At 34.4% G+C, this 22,434-nt stretch overlaps 1 protein-coding gene and 1 long non-coding RNA gene across 2 annotated transcripts in view; one reads left to right on the top strand and one right to left on the bottom strand.

The window, feature by feature from the left end:
• The window catches only part of LOC105319276 (uncharacterized), a 38,847-nt gene that overhangs the window by 8,812 nt on the left and 7,601 nt on the right, over window positions 1–22,434 (top strand). The window contains exons 4-27 of the mRNA XM_066081047.1: window positions 732–913; window positions 1,516–1,687; window positions 5,435–5,694; window positions 6,175–6,271; window positions 6,675–6,782; window positions 7,199–7,450; window positions 7,661–7,845; window positions 8,164–8,316; window positions 8,783–8,936; window positions 10,130–10,423; window positions 11,961–12,166; window positions 12,715–12,931; window positions 14,149–14,568; window positions 14,818–15,024; window positions 15,117–15,198; window positions 15,373–15,542; window positions 15,815–15,973; window positions 16,156–16,269; window positions 16,394–16,510; window positions 17,050–17,253; window positions 17,544–17,880; window positions 21,566–21,744; window positions 21,861–21,995; window positions 22,078–22,194. Coding sequence (XP_065937119.1) covers window positions 732–913; window positions 1,516–1,687; window positions 5,435–5,694; window positions 6,175–6,271; window positions 6,675–6,782; window positions 7,199–7,450; window positions 7,661–7,845; window positions 8,164–8,316; window positions 8,783–8,936; window positions 10,130–10,423; window positions 11,961–12,166; window positions 12,715–12,931; window positions 14,149–14,568; window positions 14,818–15,024; window positions 15,117–15,198; window positions 15,373–15,542; window positions 15,815–15,973; window positions 16,156–16,269; window positions 16,394–16,510; window positions 17,050–17,253; window positions 17,544–17,880; window positions 21,566–21,744; window positions 21,861–21,995; window positions 22,078–22,194 — 4,521 coding nt within the window. The remainder of the gene's footprint in view (window positions 1–731; window positions 914–1,515; window positions 1,688–5,434; window positions 5,695–6,174; window positions 6,272–6,674; window positions 6,783–7,198; window positions 7,451–7,660; window positions 7,846–8,163; window positions 8,317–8,782; window positions 8,937–10,129; window positions 10,424–11,960; window positions 12,167–12,714; window positions 12,932–14,148; window positions 14,569–14,817; window positions 15,025–15,116; window positions 15,199–15,372; window positions 15,543–15,814; window positions 15,974–16,155; window positions 16,270–16,393; window positions 16,511–17,049; window positions 17,254–17,543; window positions 17,881–21,565; window positions 21,745–21,860; window positions 21,996–22,077; window positions 22,195–22,434) is intronic.
• On the bottom strand, window positions 5,860–7,802 carry LOC136274395 (uncharacterized). Its single transcript, XR_010712714.1, has 3 exons — window positions 7,665–7,802; window positions 7,165–7,440; window positions 5,860–6,812 (listed from the first exon to the last, which is right to left on the bottom strand). It is a non-coding gene; the product is annotated as an uncharacterized lncRNA (long non-coding RNA).

The following is a 22,434-nucleotide window of genomic DNA, read 5'->3' as shown; positions in this document are numbered from 1 at the left end:
TGTATAATTACTTCATAAGGAAAGAGAGAACTATATTATAAGAACAACACTTTGTATCAAATTTACGCTGATATATTTTCCGCGATTCGGAAATCGTCGCGAACAAAGCGGAAATTGGATACACGCGGAAAAAACCTGATATACGGTAGATATGATGACATGCAACATATTTATGTCGACTCGCAACTTAGTTATGTTGACATTCAACTTACAAGTTGCATGTGAACATATTTATCTCGCATGCAAACATAACTAAGTTGCATGTCAACATATTTATCTCGCATGTCAACATATGTAAGTTGCATGTTGACATAAATAAGTTGCATGTCGACATAAAAAGGTAGCATCTTGGATGTCACAGGTGGGCGATATTTGAGATTTTTTGAGGTTTTGAATAATTCTTATCTGATTGCAATTTTCTTGCATGTCAACATAGTTATGTTGCATTTTGACATAATTATCTTGCATGTCAACATATTTATCTTGCATGTCGACATATTTGATAGAAAAATAACTTGCACATAAGGGGCAGAGATATGCCACCATAATTTTCGCATCAATAGACTTGGAAAAGGTCTGAGACTGGATGATGTTTTATAAATATCTTTAAACTATTCATGCATAATTTAAGATCCTTCTGATAAAAATATTTATATTTAGTAGCAGGTAAACAATAATGTACTAGAGTTAATAACTTCATTTAAAATTTTTAGTCACAATTTTATTTACAGACTTTACCAACGGTACCTTGACAATTAGGGGATACCAGTTTACTGAACAGGACATAGGGGGTCAAATTCCGGGGAACATGGGACAAAACCAGACACTTCTACTCCAGTTCTGTTGCAGAGAAGATGGGAATCATTTGACACCAATTCAGCTTCCCAAAGAATTCCCTTTCATCATGTTTCAGGTACACGCATTTCTGTTTTAAAATACCAAAGATTGCAATATAAAACGTTTATTGCTTACTGAAAATTACTTTAAAGACGTGTAAGAATCTTAGGAAAATATGTTAAAATGGGCATTGTCACAATCTGAGCTAAAAAATAATGAATTTCATTTTCCATATTTGATGCCTTTTTAATTATATTTTACTAGGTATTTTTTTACAATCATCTTCAATTTGGTTGTACGTTGGTGAGGTTCATACAAAAAAAAAATTCTTTTTTTTCAAAATAACATTGTTTTAGTCAAATGGATTAGTTTCTAGTGATTAATAATCTCAGTGTGCTATTAAATCAATTTTTGTTACATGTCAACAATTTAAAAAAAACCCTCAAAAATCCTACCACAAAAACTCAATAACACGAGCTTTGTTTTAAAAACTTATATAGTCTCTCCAACCTGCTTGTAGCTGCACAACCCACTGATGGATTTTGGTTGACCATCACAAAAAACCTTACGCATTTCATAACATGGCAAAAAGAATTTATATATACATTTGGTGCAAACCCTGACAATGTCTCCTATGAAAAATGTTACAATGACAACAACCCGTTTGTATTTTTTCAGAGTCAATCTGCTGACAGATGTCAGGAGATAGAGTCAATGACGTCACAAAGGGATTTCTTCTATATGACCAATCAGAACAATAACTGGGAGTTTAAAGGGGCGTTACCAATGTTCGACAAAACAACACTGAAAAACTCTGTGGGCGTGCCATATTGTTACTATATACCTTACGGTACTACCCCCCTCCCAATCCCAAATAGATGATATTTCATAGGTTAACTTTTATAATGTATCTCATAGTAAACATATCAGCTTTGCATTTTATAGAAGGTTTGGTGATATAATATTTTTTTTCTTTATGGTATTTTCGTCCATAACTGCAAGGTAAGTTATTGATTAGATATAACAGTTTTGTAGACTTTTAGATTTTGATAAAACAGTTATTGCTCGTAGACTAGAACCACGATAAAGGAATATTCAGGTCTCATTCACATTGAAAATTGCAACGTATGTTTAACACATTTGTCTGGTAACGTATATTGAACGTATTTTGAACATACGTTGAGCACATGGATTGTTCTACGTATGTTGAATATGTTTAAATAATATGAATTTGAACAATATGTTAAACATATGACAGTTCCAAACATGCTCGTTTTTAGCTCACCTGAGCTGAAAGCTCAAGTGAGCTATTCTGATCACATTTTGTCCGTCGTCCGTCTGTCCGTCTGTCCGTCCGTCCGTCTGTCCGTCTGTAAACTTTTTACATTTTGAACTTCTTCTCTAAAACTGCTTATCCAATTTCAACCAAATTTGGCACAAAGCATCCTTATGGGAGGGCGAAAATAAATTGCAAAAATTAAAGTCCGATCTGTATTCAAAGCGGAGAAAACCTTGAAACTGTAGAAAAAGGGGGGTGCATTTTTAAAAATCTTCTTCTCAAGAACTACCGAGGCAAATTCAACGTAGTTTAGCATAAATTATCCTTATGGGAAGGAAAATATAAATTGCAAAAATTAAGTGGTAATTTTGTTTCAAATCGAAGTTATTACGAAAATAATAATAAAGGAAAGGCGTATTTCAATCGGGCTCGGCATCCGGTAAAATGGGTAGGCAAGACTTGGCCTGGGCAAAACAAAAGATTGGCAGTTATTAATCTGCCAATCTCATTAAAATTTCAGGATATTTGATGGACTAGTATATTTGTATTCGCTGTAGATATTGCTGCAAAATAATGCGTAATTGGAATTGACAATTGCCGATCTGCCCTGGCATTTATTTTGCCACGGCCCGGGTTTGCATACCCATTTTTACCAAGACTCGTATTCCATACTTCTAAAACGAGGTTCTTTGTTTAAAGCAGCCATGACATTATACGAAAAAGGGTCGATCTGACTATGATGAATTTGCTTGTTGTGCAACAGTTCGCGTATGAAGGGAAGTTTTGAAACATGAAAAATATATTGGTGCCGATTTTGTGAAGTAAATTGAGGCTAAATATTTCAATGCGTTGACAGTTTTCACACATGACGTTGGTGTTAGCTTGTTCTGTTTTTCGTTTCGTTTTCATTATTTATGCTTTGTAACCTGGAAACTATCGTCTGTATTTCGTGATTTTTCGTATCAAATCAATCAGAGACTTCGGTAAATCAAACAGTTACGTTAACTGTTTACCTGCGCATATTAAGCAAAGTCTGATGTAGGGGTACTGAAATACAATTCATTCTATCGGTAATTCGGCATTATCTTTTGCGTAATGGTAGATTAATGCAATAGGTTTTGTTGAGATGCTCGGCATTTTCTCTAGTTTATTCAGTTTAAATAGAGTTTAATATCGCTTACGGAAATATGTAGGTATATCCATGTATATATATATATGATTCATTTCGAAAAAATAAATTGTTTTCTTTATTTGTTATACATGTAGTGCATGTTGTTTACAATTTCTATTTACTAACCATATTTGAGTGTTGAGCTTCGAATTATAAGCAAGATACAGAGATTTGCCCACAATTCTATGTTTGTACACAGATCTTAAAAGCTAAAGATTAAAAAAGTATAAAAAAATTGTCAATATTTATTACGAAAATTTTCAAAATCTGTTCTTCCAGAAACCCACTTATTGAATTGTAAACTTAACCTTTTTAGCTCACCTGAGGATGGGACCACAATGGGGGGTCGAAGTTTAACATGAATATATAGAGTAACTCTTAAGAAATCTTCTCAGAAACTAATCGGCCAGGAAAACTGAAACTTGTGTGGAAGCATCTTCAGGTAGTGTAGATTCAAAGATGTGAAAATCATGACCCCTGGGGGTAGGGTGGGGCCACAATGGAGGGTCGAAGTTTAACATATGAATATAAAAAGTAAATCTTTAAAAATCTTCTTCTCAGAAACTAATCGGCCAGGAAAGCTGACACTTGTGTGGATGCATCCTCAGGTAGTGTAAATTTTAAAGTTGTGAAAATCATGACCCCCGAGGGTAGGGAGGGGCTACAATAGGGGATCGACGTTTTAAATAGGAATATATACAGTAAATCTTTAAAAATCTTCTTCTCAGAAAATAATCAGACAGGAAAGCTGACACTTGTGTGGATGCATCCTCAGGTAGTGTAAATTTTAAAGTTGTGAAAATCATGACCCCCGGGGGTAGGGTGGGGCCACAATGGGGGATCGAAGTTTAACATAGGAATAAATACAGTAAATCTTTAAAAATCTTCTTCTCAGAAACTAATTCGCCGGCAAAGCTGGAACTTGTGTGGAAGCATCCTCAGGTAGTGTAGATTCAAAGTTGTGAAAATCATGACCCCTGGGGGTAGGTTGGGGCCACAATGGGGGATCGAAGTTTAACATATGATTATATACAGTAAATCTTCTTCTCAGAAACTAATTAGCCAGGAAAGCTAAAACTTGTGTGGAAGCATACTCAGGTAGTGTAGATTCAAATTTGTGAAAATCATGACCCCTGGGGGTAGGTTTAGGCCACAATGGGAGGTCGATGTTTTACATAGGAATAAACAGAGTTATTCTTTAAAAATCTTCTTCTCAGAAACTAATCAGCCAGGAAAGCTGAAACTTGTGTGAAAGCATCCTCAGGTAGTGTAGATTCAAAGTTGTGAAAATAATGATCCCCAGGGGTAGGGTGGGGCCACAATGGGGGGGGGGGGTCAAAGTTTAACAAAGGAATATATAGGGTAAATCTTTAAAAATCTTCTCAAAAACTAATCAGCCAGATGATTCTTTATAGTTGTTAAGACTTTGGCCCCAGGACAATTCTTTGGCCTCACGAGAAGGTTCAGAGTTTGATGTACGTTTATATCCCATATATAAACTATTGTTAGGGATCTTTTTTAGATCTGCAATACTCAACATATGATATGACTATAAAATCATCCTGTTAGAAAAGGGACTAATGATTATAAACATAAGAATATCCAGGGGAAAATGGATTTTATTTATACAGGATTTACATGAATTATTGTACATTGTCCAGATAGTTTGTATTATGACTCCATTGAGCTGATTTTATCATACCTCTTGTTCCTCAGGTGAGCGATGTGGCCCATGGGCCTCTTGTTTGTTTTTTTTTATAGCTAATTATGTTTCAGATCACATAATTATTCAACGTATGTTCAACGTATGTCGAACATATGTTATAATTTTTTCTGTGTATTCTTATAATTTTTGTGAGTCTTATGGTTTTGAATGAACAAAGTTTGGTTAGTGTACAGTGACATTCAAATAATGTTAAAGCAACGCATACATGTTCCATTAATATCAACATACGTATTATGATGTATGTGTCGAACTAAAAAAAAAACCAATACATTTTCATTCTTTTAAATCTAGAGCCATTATGATTTTTTCGCCTTTAAATGTTAAATATCATAATTGTACCAGTTAATCTTACATTTGATTAATCATTATTTTTCCCCCTTTTTAAATTTTTTACGCCTTTAAACCGAGGCTCTACATTCAGAGCGTCGGGAGTGTTACTACGAGTCTGACATCGGAAACTCCTACAATGGCCGCGCCAACGTCACGGCAACCGGAAGAGGATGTCTACAATGGGCAGGCTCATCGGACTCGTTCTACAAAAACGACCGCAAGGCTTACCATGAGTTTGAGAGTAATTACTGCCGTGCATATGAAATCGGCAGTTACAAAACAAACGAACCCGTCTGTTTGGTGCAGCACCCCTCCACCTTGAGAAGCTGTGGGATACCTAAATGTGGTGAGGTTTTTCTCTTTGTCTCTGTCAAACTTCCACATAAAATTGTGCTTATTCAATTATTGAATATTCATGTGATTTGATTAAAAGATAGATAAATAAAAGAAAATAAATCTTATTGATGAAATAAAAACTTTTATTACACATTTTTATTACGTGAAAAACATGTGAAGTAAGTTAAAGGTAATGACAAGCAATGTTTTTTCGTGGGATTTAGCAGTTTGAAGTGATATAAACAAGTGCCTGAAAATTCATTAAAAGTATTGTATTTAAGATTCAGCAGCATGTATGGATACATTTAATCTTTCCTTTTAAACTTGTGTAGGAATTTTGACAATTGATTGACTTGAAATCGCTACGAAACCTTCTTGCGACACATGCGCGGAAGGGACTTTGATGACGTTTTAGAAAGACGTTGAGCATTACTCAAGTTCTGTCCTCAGTTGATACTGATTAAAGATTTGAATTGCTGGTTTTCCTTAGGTGAGGACAGAGATTTGAAAGAATTTGGAAAATTCAAACCTTTTCGAAGTGTACCACATTACAACACAATGAAACCGGAGTACGCAGTCGATGGTTCTATAGGTGAGTCTGGAATATTTGGAGTAATAATCATTTTTCAAATCCACCACTGTGTTTTATGTGATATGGGACACCTGTCGATAATAATAAGTAATAATACTAGTACATTATAACCAAAATACTTTCACCGATTTAGAACTTTTAATTTTTACGATATTTGATCCCCTAAGAAGTTTTTAAAATGTTTGGAAAGTTAAAATTTTTAAAAACACAAGCGGTATTCGAACTCACGACTTATAGATTTGTAGTAAACGCTCTAACCCATTGCTCTACGCTGTTAGGTGACAATTTTGGGAAAGAAAATACTTTTAAAATTACTCTGAATTTACTAGTATTGTTTTAATTCAAAATATAGAACGTCACAATACTATGTCCCTTACGACCTTAAATATGCAGGATTTTGCAGGCAACTTGAAATCCCTGGTCACAGACCGCCCCCTATTGAAGCCCTGGTTCCAGGTCAATCTTCAGGAGTTTGTAGAGGTCCATGCCATCCTTATCTACCGATCTGTCAGTAAGTCAGCAGTGTTTTTATCACTGACGTCTGTAAATAAATATTCTCGTATTGGGCATCCTCACAACGTCACAACTCGTATAGTGTCACAATATATGTAATTTTATTGCCCAGTCCTATAGGGCGACATATTCAAAATATCATTTTACATTTTCAATTTTTGAGGAAAAATTCTAATAAATTCTGTAATTGATTTTAAAACGATTTTTCGACATCTTAATTTGAACAACTAATTTGAACAATTAATAGTAGAAAAAAATATACCCAGTATATCAAGTTGTTGATATAATTTTTTTTAATAAAAAGTTATAGAGTGATAATTCATGTAAGTAAACTTGTAATTGTAAGAAGACTTGTAATGGTAAAAAGATCACATTTTTACCTTTCTGTCTCTGTTACTCTTTTTCTGGTTTCAGCTAACTTTCCAAATAACCTGCGATATTTTGGAACATACGTCAGCAAGGATCCATGGGACTTCATGAACTATGGCGCCGTGCGGTGTGACGACCTCCGATTTCCGGGATATTCTAGGGTCTTCCGGTACCAGTGTAGACGTCCCGTGATTGGTCAATATGTTACGGTCCGGAACTTCGACTTTTCTCACCCGGGTAGCAAGCCGGGTATATTTTATCGAATGGAAATCAACGAGATGGTGATCCTAGGAAAATGTGAGTACATGTATAATAAAATTGTAATTCATGATAAACTATCAAGAATCAGATGACGAGCTTGTGTCATTTCTTTAAATCAGTCTTAATACCAATAAAGAGCTTGAAAAGCGACTGAAACAATAAGTCAAAATTTTACTTGACTTATTCGCGAGAATTTAAACTGTTGATGTCAACATTTTATCAATTGGGTCAACTTTCTTGATATAGCTACCAGTTGTGGAAGGCCTCTAGGTATGGCCTCGGGTAATATCTACGACTACCAACTCGAAGCTTCCTCTGAAGACGCTGAAGGATCTGTTGTAGAATCAATGGCGCTGGCTCATCGGGGGCGATTGTACAATCCGAACCCAGGATGGTGCTCATCTCCGGAAGACGATTCTCCATGGTTTTTAGTAAGTATCAACGCCGGTATTTTTCAAAACCATGAAAATCAAATCATTTTTTAAAGAAAATGATTGACTTTTATGATTTGTGAAATGGAGACTGTTAATAGATAATTGCATTTATAAAAGTAATTTCGCTTGTAATTTATAGTTTTGTTTTTTTAAATACAATTACTAAGAATGGAACTTTAATTCACTAGCGTACAAAACAACAGGAAAAATTGAACATGATGATTCAGATTTTCATATAATTGAATGTTATATCGACTGTTTGAAAAATAAACAGTAAATAAAGCATATAACAGTACCAAACTGTTACACCTGTAGATCGACCTTATCACCCCTACTATTGTCCAGGGACTGATGGTGCAAGGTTGGACTTCCGGTAAGGATTCCAAGTACATTCGGTCATTCCTGGTGTCTTACGGGACCGAGAGAAAGTCCCTAAGGCTGTACGAGGACTTCGCGGGGATCGTCAAGGTGGGTGGTAAGGAGTGTTACCTTAACGTGAAGAACAAAAAATGAACAATATACATCTTTTTATTCATTGTTTGATACATACGTTTATATATTTCTGTTCTTCATCTCAAATGTCTAAAAGTGTCAGCAAAGAAAGTTACATAAAATACAAAAAAGGTTCAATATTTTTCTTATTTTGTGGTTTCAAATCACAAATGTATAATTTTACATTTGTCCAATTTTCAAGGATAATAACCTGTTTGATGTTAGAACTTAATTTTGATTTATTAGGCGATACATCTTGCTCATAAGCCTCTTGTCATATGGTGAGGGTATACTGAAAATTTTTTTTGGCAAACAATTATTAAAAGATAATGTAAAGAAAAACTTTGGTTGTTGTAGGAATTACCATAATCATAATTTCCAATGAGAGGTATATAAAACAATGTAAAATCGCCCCTTTTGTATAATATTGATCAAATTTCAGACGTTTGTCATCGATGTCAGCGCTGCAGTGATTACGCCACAGACGTTTATATTTCATCATGAAATCCTGGCCCGTTACATCAAAATAATTCCGGACACAACGAACGGGCAACAAGCCTGCCTGAAGGCGGAAGTAATTGGATGCCAGAAACAACGTAATGCACCCGAAATGTTGGATTTCTTTCAACAAAGATTTTATTTTTTGTTCCCGACGGCTGTATAAGGCGTAATATTTTATTAATGAATTAATAATACATAGAGCAATCATGGCTTTGATTTGTACGAAATCCCATAGTTACCGCGACCCTTTAAAATTGGTGCATTTTCAATGCACATAATCAAACGTAGGTTTATGGCATATATTATTTGTTTTATGATAAATATTAAATATAAAGAAAGTAAATAGACTTAGAAAAGAAAATATACCACACTTGGGAGACACGTGAATATCGTAAAAGAGGAATTTTAACAATGTGATGTCATTCCTTCATTCCAGCAGTCTAAAAATTTACGTGTGATAGTCCAATATTTGTGAGCTTCTGAATATCAGACTGTTACCCTATTAGGCCTCGAAACTGTCTGATAAACTGTTCATACAAAACTGTTTTCGGCATAGATCCATTACTTACTTCACTTCTGAAATAGGAAGACAAAAATCTTCCAGATTTTGAGAAAACTTAACAACTTAATTTCTACAGAGACATTTTGTTAGAAAATCGTAATTACAAAGATTATTTCAGACCAAAGCATGTTTTTTAAAATAAACTTAAATCATGATTCCAACGGTAAAACAGAATGAACATTTATGCCACCCCCCCCCCCCCCGCCAATTGTTAAAATTATTCAGGAATAAATTCAATATTTATTTGTTTTATACGATATAAAATGGTTTGAAGCAGTTTACGCTTTATAAACTGCGAAGCGGTTTATAAAAAAGCGTAAACTGTTCCAAACCATTTTATATCATATAAAACTAATAAATATTGAATTCATTGCTTATAATATAATTATTTTTACTCTTCATTGCAGATAAAAACGGTCATTTGGTTCACCGGTCATTTGACATTTAAAATGACGTAAAATTGTACAAAATTCAAAAGTAACGTAAGGCGTATTGATACGTTTTTGACTTTAGTCTTACAATGACGTAGGCAACATTCTTTATACGACATAAAATAATATTTAGGCAATCAGAAAGCGCGCTACAAGCAGAATTAAATTATTCCCAAATATAACAACATTAAGACCAATTATTCAAAAACATTGCCTTAAGTTTATAAATATCTTGAACAACTTAATTGCTGGCACGGATCATACTCACTTTACACTCTTTTTTAAATTTAAACAGTGCAAAGAGACATTCAATGTAAAGAAGAAAGTATGGATTTCGGGTTTGAGGAGCTGAGGCGATTTTCCTTTTGGTTGAATGGCTCACCTTATATTCTGTACAACTTCACGTCGGTCGACGACTGCAGAGAGTTTTGTCTGTCCAATGGCTGCACGTCTCTGAATTTTAAGGATTATTCTGCCGGAAGAACTTGTTCCCTGTTTGATGGTGACCGGTACCACCCGACACGACAATCCGCGCTGGTACTGACCGGATCCAGTCTAACCTACGCCTCCCATCGTCTGTGTTTTAGTGGTAAATTTATGTCTGTCGGTTGTCACAAAGTGAGGATAGAAGTCGTTATTAACTTGAAAATGACAATATATAAATAATGCCTGTTTGGGAGGGTAACAGTTGAAATTGACATCCCGAGAAAACCATTGTCAGCCGACGCGAAGCGGAGGTTCACAATGGTTTTCGAGGGGCGTCAATTTCAACTGTTATCCTCCCAAACAGGCACTATTTATTTTGTTATACTGAATGTCTTAATTTTAAAGAAAACATCACTGCTTTTAGATAGGAATAACGTGAATTCTAAGGCGAACCGTACGCGCATGATTTTCGCGCATGTAACAATTCGTAATGTTACCCGTTGCTAAGTGCGTTGCTAACGCTGAGGGTAATAGAACAGATTATGAACTGCGTCTAAACCAATCAGATATCAGTATTTAACATAAAAGTATAACAAGGAGTATTATTATACGTTTATAGGATGCTGTGAGTTAGAGAGCTTTTTATCAAACCAGAGGCATGAGTTATTCCCAAGAGCTTGTCAGAAAGATTATAATTCAAGTTAATGGTTTGTCAAAAGAGCTTTATCTCACTCACAACCACTGGGTGTGTTTAATTATACTTTTAATGTCTCGTTATCAAATTCAGTAAGTTATAGTCGCATTAACAGCTATCGTGTAAATGTTTTGTTTGGATGAGTTGTAATTAATTGTGATAAAGAAATATAAACAATTTCAATGATATGTTTTTAACATATACTCAGTAATTGATTAACACAGTACTTAATTGATTAGAACTCGTTCTTGCAGTATAGTTTATCCAAGGCTGTAAATGAGATTGCTCCTTATCAAAACCGAGAAATGAAATATTCCCAAAGAGCTTGCCCGAGGGAGATTAGAATACTAGTACATGTCAAGGGTTTGATGAAAGAGCTATAACTCACTCACAGCTTTTGGATGTAATTAATTATTTTTACTTTACATTTTTTTTTTTTATAATTTTTATATAATTATGTTCATCATTGCTAATGTACATTGTAAGCAAATTTAAAAGCCAGTTTTATCTCTTTGATTCTAACAGCTGTTCAAATTAGTGTACAAATGGTTATTTAGAATCAATTTACAATGAAACAAATACTATTTGACTTTTGCGAAACCATGGGGTCGAAAAATGTAACAAGTTTTTTCCTCCTTATATCACTGACTAATGATGTATACAATAATTGACTTTATTTTTTAATTTAAATTTATCTTTAAACATAAGATATGTGTAATTAACTTAGAATCATAAAACGAAACACTTTTGTAGCTTTTGTTTGGTGTAGAGTTAATGAACATTTTATCTCTTTTTTTTATGGTGACATTTTTAAAAATTGTATCGCTCTAAGTGAGAATGTTGCCTGACGTTTTATTAAAACTTAGATTGAAAACTTAATTATTCATATGAATAATATGTAATATTGACCTTTTTAATACTATGAAAATTTCATTTAATTACAAACACAACAAACATTAAAAAAATCACCCTTAAAACTTTTCATTTAATATTGAACCCTTTCCAGGCGTGACGAAGCCTAATCGATGCAACTTTTTTATAAACCTGACAAAGGAGGACGAGGCGGTCATTAGGTCCCCCGGATTTCCATTCAGTTACGGACAGGGTTTAAACTGTACATGGACAATTGACGCAGGAACTTCTAAATTCGTCAAAATAGAAATAGTGTACTTAAAACTGGCAAAACCAACAACGGTGTTGGATTTGAATAAGGTAAATTTAAAATAAATTAAGGTTTATTTTAAAACCAATAAACAGTTACATGTATAATGATTTAAAATCCATATATTCTGCTTTCAGTAAAACATGCATACCAACATCCTCGTTTTAGTTTATACACATAATACCTATCTTGAAAGTTAACAAATATCACGATGGCAAAATTATATTCTATCAGAGTCTTGAACTTTCCAATAAGATTTCAGGCAGGGATGTAGTCGTCAATACAATATTATGAGTTTTCTACTCCATAACAAAACTTAATTAAATCCATAAATGTATAAGACTCTTCGACAAGTTTGTGTATGGGCTATGGTACTCAGGAGACTGTCAATGCCTAATTGACTCCTAATTTGCTTTTAGTCCTCAAGAAAAGTTGCAAAACTAAAAGAAACACAAAAATAATATACAAGATGAAGATTCAATGAACCTTTACAAATTAAACTAAATTTATACAATTGTTGTTATTTTCCTTATTTAGAATTTCAGAAAACATTTTGTATATCATTTAGTATGTCGACAATACATATTTTGTGTTTCAGTTAGGAATGTTTGATGTCAATCCAGGTAAATGCAAAGACAGTATCTCTGTCAGGGATGATTCGAACACCTTTACAATCACAGCAGATACTGAAGGTGATTTCAAGGACTCGATGTTAATCACAAAGGGGCAAACAATCTCAATGACGCTTGAAACTTGCTTTCAATTATCGAGAGAAAATTCAGAAAAGATATTTGAAATAATAGCTTCAAAATCAGGTAAATGACCTATATTACATGTACTGTTCTTACTGATAGCTTATAGAAATACGTTACAAATCAACATTGTATTGATGATTCTAGAAATGGTTAACTGCTTAAAGGGACATAGTCACGATTTTGGTCAAATTCTATTTTTTCTGTTTTTATTATTTACAATGCTTTAGTAATGCATTTCTTATGATCAAAGGAAAATTATGAGTCAGTTGTAGAGTTATAAGCAAGATGACGGACTCACAATTCTTCGTCCTTTAAAGAGGGTTCTTGTCATTTGTTTTTGTTTACATAGGTTCAATATATCAGTAAAAATCTTTTATCTTCTTATTCATTTTAAGCATTAATAAATAGTTCCTTACGTTTAATACATTCATTTCAGGTCTAAATCTGGAATTTCCTCTTCTACATTCAAAATGTAAACAAAAACTTTGTTTACATAGCAAAGAATTGTAAGCTGAGTAACTCACTTATAACTCAACGAATGACACTCGAAGTTTGGTCGCCTATTAAAAATGCCTTACTGATGCATTGTAAACATTTAAATTGGAGAAATAAATTTTGACCAAAATCATGACCATGCCTCTTTACATGTAACATAAGAACTAAGATATGAAAAAATATTTTTGTATACATCAATACGTGTGAGATGATGTCCAAAAGCTATAATTGAATTTTAAGTTGTAAGTAATTATTGTGATATCAATCAAAAACCTACTTTCATTTTCGATAAACAAGTAAATAGTAAAAGGAAATAGTAAAAATGAGTAAAGTGATGCACACAGAAGGTATGATTTGACGAATGTTAAATAAATTTAATGAGCCAAATCGTTTCTTGAATGAGGGATTTCGGTTTTGATGGATATCATCTAGTTTGTACATTAACAATCACCCATTTCTGGCTTTCCTATATGTTGCAAATGATTGGTATGTTTTTAGTTATCACACAAACAACAACATGTTTATCTTTGCAGTAGAGGTCAAAAAGAGGATCATCAGTCCAAAAATCACTTTTGAAAATAAAATTGATAATGAAAAATGACACTTTTCCATTTTTAATTTTCAAATGATTTACTATTGCATAACCAATTGTAATTTAAAATATTAATGCTATTTTTGAATAAAATATACAACCTTTCACCTCAAAACGTTACCATGCTCCTATAAAGGTATCTTTAGACAAAAGTTAAATAAAAATATTAAATATCAAGTGTTGTTTTAAGATAAACCGGGATGCGGAATGTTAAAAGAAGGATGCACAATAAGATGTCAGATACCTTCAGCCTATATAGCAACTGATCGGTTTCCCTCACCATATCAACCAGGAGAAAGATGTATTTGGCGAATTGACGGCAAGTTTGGACAATACGTGCAACTAAACATACTGAATATTGACGTCATCAATGGTGGAGCGTCGTGTGCCAGTTCATACATAGCTGTCTACGACATCGACTTGACTCACAAGGAGAGACTGCTTGGGAGATACTGCAAGGAAAACAGGCCTTACAGTGTCATTTCCTCAAAATGGCATCATATGAGAGTGGAGTTTCGTGCCGCCCCTGACCAGAGGCAGGGCCGGGGATTTCTAGCGGAGTATTCATTCGTTGATTTCACTCAGACGTTGTCCTCTATCACGAATGAAGGTTTTGCTCCATAAGTTATAACATATCTGAATTTATGGTCAATTTAATTTATCTTTACTTTGTTATAAAAATTTGGAGTAAGCAATGCATGGCAAATATTTTTATAATTAGTTGTTAAACTTTCACCAAATTCAAATAATTCTAATTGATGGCAATTTTTTAATTCAAAGTTTTTATGGTTTTCATCTTTGTTTAAAAGATTTTAAATAAATCTTATTTGTGTATAATGTATATTGTTTGAATTATCAGATTGTCCTGTTGGTTGGCATTACAACGACAATAGTTGTTATAACATTTTCACTAATGACGTTGGAATCACATGGCCGGAAGCGGATCGAAAATGTAATCAACAAAATGGTAGCCTCGTCAGTATAGCCTCAAAACAGGAGCTGGAATTTGTGCATTTTCTCGTGACGACCTATATAAACGATATTGCGGATAGGAAAATGTTTATTGGTTTGTTTAGATATACATGTATTGAATTTTTCAAATTTTGATCCTGATTTCAAAGTGTGATGGGTAGTAGATATGTAACTTCTTTATGTCAGGACTGCGTAAAGTGTATTCAGGAGACAAGAAACAGTTGGAGTACTTTTGGTCTGATGGTAACCCACTAACATTCACGGCCTGGTGAGTTCAAGTATCTTAAGTTTTTTTAATGGGATTTATTTATGAAGTCGCTGCTTTGTAATGTAACCTTTCATACAAAATCATGTTTTACTGTAAGAATGTAATTCAAAAGTCATCAATTGTGGTAACCTTTAACAAAAAAATTGATAGATATTTTTATCTTTCTATGCTTAGGTATCGTGATGACGTGATAATGAACAGGCAACCTAACGGATTGTACAATGAGAAGTGTACAAGCATCAGCTTCTTCAGTATTTATTCCATGAATGATTGGCACGATACGGCATGTGCCTATGATAAAATAAGAAGCTACATGTGTGAAATAGACATCAGTAATACAACAGGTGAAATCGTTAACATAAACGTCAATAATTTTTGAAGATATCACAAAATGCATCAATAAGTAATCAATGTAAACAAATACCGACGTTATTTTAAGTAAAACACAAATACGTTTCAGCTACCATGTTTTGAAGGTTTGATATAAAGCTATAAAGCTTTATCATTATTTTCTTCAAACATCTTGAAAAGATCAATCAATGATTAGGACCATTTAGTCAGAAAAAAGTGTATTAAGTGATACTAAGTAATATTTTTTATATTTATGTTTAATAAGAGATCGTAAGTCGAATAAATTGGTTGAAGAAAGGGAATGACACAGAAGCGTCTGCTGGTGACGTCATATTCACTTGTGATAACATGGAGCACATTAATACGTTGTTTGTTTGTGACGGAATAAAGGATTGTAGTGACGGCTCGGATGAAGCTAATTGCAGTAAGTGTTACGAGAGACACATATTGGTTGTCAAATTTGATATGATTTAGTTCAAAACTTTTTTCTTTTCGATTCTTTCGAAATCACACCATGTTTTAGCCTATTCCTCGATGGATAAATCTATTTTTCTGACCATACACATAAACTACAAGATCATTCTTTACTTTGACTGTTTGCAACAGGTGCCCGTTGTACAGACACCCAGTACCAGTGTGATGATAGCGGATGCATCTCTCTCAGTCTACTCTGTGACTTTGTTGCTCACTGCGAGGACGGTTCAGATGAATCCAGCTGTAGTAAGATTGCTTACGTAGCTCAAACTTCAATCAGTTTTAGTTAATCAACAATTGACACAATCTTGTATATTCTAATCGGTGTTTAATTAGATAGTTTCTTAAGCAGAATAATTCTGCCTTGCAGTCAGACAGCCCTGTAATGAGAGTCAGTGGGAATGTTCTAGCGGTCAGTGTATTCCCGTTGTATACCACTGTGACATGAAGCCAGATTGCGTCGACGGAAGCGATGAACGGTTCTGTGGTATAGTATATTGTAAATGAACGGTTCTGTGTTATAGTTCATTGTAGATGAACGGTCCCGTGGTATAGTATATTGTAGATGCACGGTTCTGTGTTATAGTACATTGAAGATGAACAGTTCTGTGTTATAGTTCATTGTAGATGAACGGTCCCGTGGTATAGTATATTGTAGATGCACGGTTCTGTGTTATAGTATATTGAATATGAACAATTCTGTGGTATAGTGTATTGAAGATGAACGGTTCTGTGGTTTAGTATATTGTAGATAAACAGTTCTGTGGTATAGTTTATTGTACCAGATTGTCGCTGTTGGTCGTCTTTTCTCAAGTTGCACTATATCATTGGCAGAAAATTTCTTAATATGTTCAATACAGTAATTTTGCTCTGGTTTAGAAAACTTTTCAATCGGGTCAATATCAATATACAAATTTGGTGTGATTATCTCTATTTCGAACTCCTCTAACGACAATCTTTTGATAACCTCTAAAGCTACTTATGTAGCTTGCATATTATTGTGTACAAACTAGGCTTGTATTATAGTGGGTTGTGAACATGGTTTCGAATGCTACGATCAAACCTGCCTCCATCCGTCGAAGGTTTGCGATGGCTTCATCGACTGCAATGGATTTTTTGCGGAAGATGAATCCCAAAGCTGTGAAAACAACATCCGGAAGTCATGTAAAGACTGGTGGAGTCTGGGAAGGCGGGAAAATGGAGAGTATCTTGTCAGCCTTGGTCTGGAAGGTAACTAAATTGGCTTCATTTCAAAGAATCTTTTATTTTGAACTCGATGGTCTTTTTTGTTTTTGAAGCTTAATTAAAAAAATAATTTCATTTTGATGCAATGAATTTCACAATTTTTAACTAGACATGTTTTCGTAGTCGGTCCTCCTAGCATCCATATTGTTTGTATTTTTTTCTTGCATAATATTGTACAAGGACTTGATATTGAATTATTTTACATAAAAGCAACTCTTGTTACTGAAAATGAAAAAAATTTCTTTATCCCTCAATTAAATTGTGTTTTGTCTTAGGAAAGAAGCAAACAAAGGTGGAGTGTAGATTTAACATATCTGAACAGATTGTTACAGTACAGACAATTATTCAGCACAACCTAGAGGAAACCATTGTCGCTAACACAGAAACTATTGACACGGCTCTAAGATACGCGGCGACCAAGAAACAAATCTCGAACCTCAAAAAAGACAATAAGTGTAGTCAGTCAATCAGGGTACGTTGTCATTACACGAACAATGACCAGGACAACATTTGGATAGGGGACAACGGAAAACAGTTCCATACGACCTTAGGTGAATCAACGGGAGGCTGCTCATGTCCCTTTGTCAACAAATGTGAAGAAGGCAAAACTAGGTAAGACTGTTCTTCCAGCTATGTCCATTTTACATTTATTAACCAGGGTAGGATGCAATCGATCAAAGCGTTTTTACTACAGTCACATGGTGGCATTCTGCATATGTCAAGAGCTCCAGGAACTACTGTGACATCATTAGATTTCGTGGTGGCTCAATTTTCGTGGAATTTGTGGGTACCTCTCACCAACGAAATAACATACTTTACGAATAAATAAATTAGGACTGTTGAGTCATATTTCCTTTTGTAAGTATCAGAGAATACTCAAAATTATGTCCCCGTGAACCTATAGAATTGAAGCAATCCACGAAAATTTGCCCCCACGAATTTTAATGATTCCACAGTACATACAAACACCCTTTTTGCAGTTTTAAGCTTACCTTCGTGTAACGTCACCGAATAAGCACTCTGTTGTATTTTTATTAAACTGAATGATTTTTTTTCTTTTGAATTAAAGATTAACTGAAAGAAAAGTTAGGATACTCCTACACTGGTAAATACTTATGCAGAAGTTAATTAGAATTTAACCGATACTTTATCCCTAATTGAGTAATTTAGCTAATTTTACAGTAAAGTACTCAGCAGATAACTGTAGTAAAATACAATGTTCAACAAACCATGACTCTTTCCTGGTTTTCTGTTTATATACGTAGTAAAAATGGCATATTGAGATGCGACCAATCAAACACTTCTGGTATTAACCAATGGAAATAAAGTGGGGCGATTTTGTTCCAAAGGAATATTTCTCGACTACAAGAAAATTAAAGATTAAATTATTATTAGCTCACCTGAGCCAAAGGCTCAAGTGAGCTTTTCTGATCACAATTTGTCCGTTGTCTGTCGTCGTTGTCGTTGTCGTCGTCGCCGTCGTCGTCGTCGTCGTCGTTGTAAACTTTTCACATTTTCATCTTCTTCTCAAGAACCACTGGGCAGATTTCAACCAAATTTGGCACAAAGCACCACTAGGTAAAGGGGATTCAAGTTTGTTCAAATGAAGGGCCACGCCCTTTTTAAAGGGGAGATAATTGAGAATTATTGAAAATTTGTTGGTATTTTTCAAAAACCTTCTTCTCAAAAACTATTAGGCCGGTAAAGCTTAAACTTGTGTGGAGGCATCATCAGGTAGTGTAGATTCAATTTTGTTCAAATCATGGTCCCCGGGGGTAGGGTGGGGCCACAATTGGGGGATCAAGTTTTACATAGGAATATATAGAGAAAATCTTTAAAAATTTTCTTCTCAAAAACTATCAGGCCAGAAAGATTCAAATTAAAATGGGAGCATCCTCATGTAGTGTAGATTCATGTTTGTTCAAATCATGGTCCCCGTGGGTAGGGTGGGGCCACAATTGGGGGATCAAGTTTTACATAGGAAGATATAGAGAAAATCTTTAAAAATCTTCTTTTCAAAAACTATTTGGCCAGAAAAGCTCAAATTAAAATGGAAGCATCCTCAGGAAGTGTAGATTCAAGTTTGTTCAAATCATGGTCCCCGTGGGTAGGGTGGGGCCACAATTGGGGGATCAAGTTTTACATAAGAATATATAGATAAAATCTTTAAAAATTTTCTCCTCAAAAACTATCAGGCCAGAAAGATTCAAATTAAAATGGAAGCATCCTCAGGAAGTGTAGATTCATGTTTGTTCAAATCATGGTCCCCGGGGGTAGGGTGGGGCCACAATTGGGGGATCAAGTTTTACATAGGAATATATAGAGAAAATCGTTAAAAATCTTCTTCTCAAAAACTATCAGGCCAGAAAGATTCAAATTAAAATGGAAGCATCCTCAGGAAGTGTTGATTCAAATTTGTTCAAATCATGGTCCCCGGGGGTAGGGTGGGGCCACAATTGGGGGATCAAGTTTTACATAGGAATATATAGAGAAAATCGTTAAAAATTTTCTTCTCAAAAACTATTAGGCCAGAAAAGCTCAAATTTGAGTGGAAGCATCCTCATGTAATGTAGATTCAAGTTTGTTCAAATCATGGTCCCCGGGGGTAGGGTGGGGCCACAATTGGGGGATCAAGTTTTACATAGGAATATATCTTTAAAAATCTTCTTCTCAAAAACTATTAGGCCAGAAAAGCTCAAATTAAAATGGAAGCATCCTCAGGAAGTGTTGATTCAAATTTGTTCAAATCATGGTCCCCGGTGGTAGGGTGGGGCCACAATTGGGGGATCAAGTTTTACATAGGAATATATAGATAAAATCTTTAAAAATCTTCTTCTTAAAAACTATTAGGCCAGAAAAGCTCAAATTAAAATGGAAGCATCCTCAGGAAGTGTTGATTCAAATTTGTTCGAATCATGGTCCCCGGGGGTAGGGTGGGGCCACAATTGGGGGATCAAGTTTTACATAGGAATATATAGAGAAAATCTTTAAAAATTTTCTTCTCAAAAACTATTTGGCCAGAAAAGCTCAAATTAAAATGGAAGCATCCTCAGGAAGTGTTGATTCAAGTTTGTTCAAATCATGGTCCCCGGGGGTAGGGTGAGGCCACAATTGGGGGATCAAGTTTTACAATCCTTAAAAATATTCTGGGAAAGTTTTCGGTCCAAAACACAGTACTTAGTGTGAAAGCACAGGTTATGAGATTAAAGGTAGATTTAAGTTTGATGAAACCATGATTCCCTAGAGAATAGTGGGGCCACGAAATGGGGAGGGGGGGGGGGGTTTATAGGAATTGAGAAAAATCTTCTTACAGGTACAACAACAAAAGGGGCTTTACTAAAAAATAAGAGGTGGATAAAAATTGGCAGATTTTCAATTTTTTTTTAGCAAGATCTACTGTACTCAGTTGTCAAGATATTTTGATACTGTAATGCTAATTTGATAAGAATTAAGGCAATTGTTGCTCAGGTGAGCGATGTGGCCCCTGGGCCTCTTGTTTATCTTATGGCTTAACTATTTCTGCCTATATTTAAGAACAAACAATAATTTTACAATTAGATAATTCAGATGCGAAGTAAGTCCCCACTAACCCACATGAAGAAAAAACTATTCCAGAGTGTAATTAATGATACACCTATTTTGCTAAAGAATATCTGGTTTAAGGAATCATTCTTTGAGTATTGTTAGCAGATAATTTCGGTCGGGGCGTGGACAAATCCAATTTTGACCATGCTCTGAGCGAAATGATCGCCTCATAATATTCAAAGAATGATTCCTTATTACTTATATTTATATTATTTCCATTTTGTACACTTAAAAACAACATTACTCTAAAACCACTATATTTTATGTAGCACATGCTATGTATTACTACGCGGCGCAGCCAATACCGTTTTTGATTATACTATAAGACACGCCCATTTTTTGTCACTCATGTTTAATGAAGTTATTGGGTTTCAGGGTTCAAAATTGATTCGTATTGTTATCACAGACAAAGGCAGTTGAAAATGTAAATGTTACATTTTTATGACATTTGCTATCACGTTACAATTAATATCAGTGTTATCAAACTTGTATTTAGGTTTTACAGCGTAGCAAAATAAGTATTTGATACAAAGTATCGTCAGATTAAAAATAGCTTATAGAAAGTTAAGGTACGGTTGTTTACAGCTTGTATATTATGTTCATCTTGATCGAAATGCAGAATTGAATTCCTAACTGTTATAGTACCTATGAATTATTTCAATATAAGATAGTTTTTGATTGATTGGTTACTTGATTAGAATCTATATTTAAGATGTAATTGCAATTCAACTGTTGGAGGATGGTACCGCGCTGGATTCACGGAGGTGCGAGAAGATTTCGGTGTGATTACTGACCACTCCGTTCTACCAATCAGAAGTATTTTTGCTATCCGCCCGACGAGCGTTGATAGATTCGTCAAGTTAGATGTTGGACCATTGATCTGTTCTGACGGTAGACATTTTGATCCAGCTAAGAATACTATTGGAAATTTGTTTTGATTTGATCAGTTAAATATGTTGTTTATGTTATTATATTATGTTTAATATGTTATAAAAACATTTTTGTAGAAACTTACGCTGTTAGTGATGACTTTCTTTGCCGGTCGGGAAAGATTGTACCGATAGCACAGCGGTGCATTCTTGATTATGACGTGTATGGTGATGTCACCGGATGTAGAGACCTGTCTCATCTGGACGATTGCGGTATATATGATGCATATTTTTTATATTTAATCTGAAATAGCAATGACTTAATTTTAAATTTACTGTCATTACTTTTTTTCAGAGTTCAATCAATGCCCGACGGGATTCTTGAAATGTCCAAATAGCTTTTGTTTACCTCCAAGATTAGTATGCGATGGCCATAAGCAATGCAAACATGGTGTTGATGAACTACTGTGTGGTAATGAAACGTTACGATACCCACTCTTATAGTTTGAAAATATTTTGATGTTATCTGGCTTGAAAATATAGAAATCACCTCCCAAATTTGTTGTGCGCTTTTCTGATTAAGATATTTTCCTTAAATGTAACAATTTGATTTCCTGTCATTTTGTTATCGATTTTTTTTTCAACTAGGATAAAGAAGTTGCAAGCAACAGTTTCTGAATTAGATTTTATTTTGGTAGGATGTGTTCACAAC

The sequence above is a fragment of the Magallana gigas genome, chromosome 4 (genome assembly GCF_963853765.1).
Source record: "Magallana gigas chromosome 4, xbMagGiga1.1, whole genome shotgun sequence".
Lineage (NCBI taxonomy): Eukaryota > Metazoa > Mollusca > Bivalvia > Ostreida > Ostreidae > Magallana > Magallana gigas.
The sequence above is the reverse complement of the archived record's forward strand: the minus strand, read 5'-3'. Positions and strand labels throughout refer to the sequence as shown.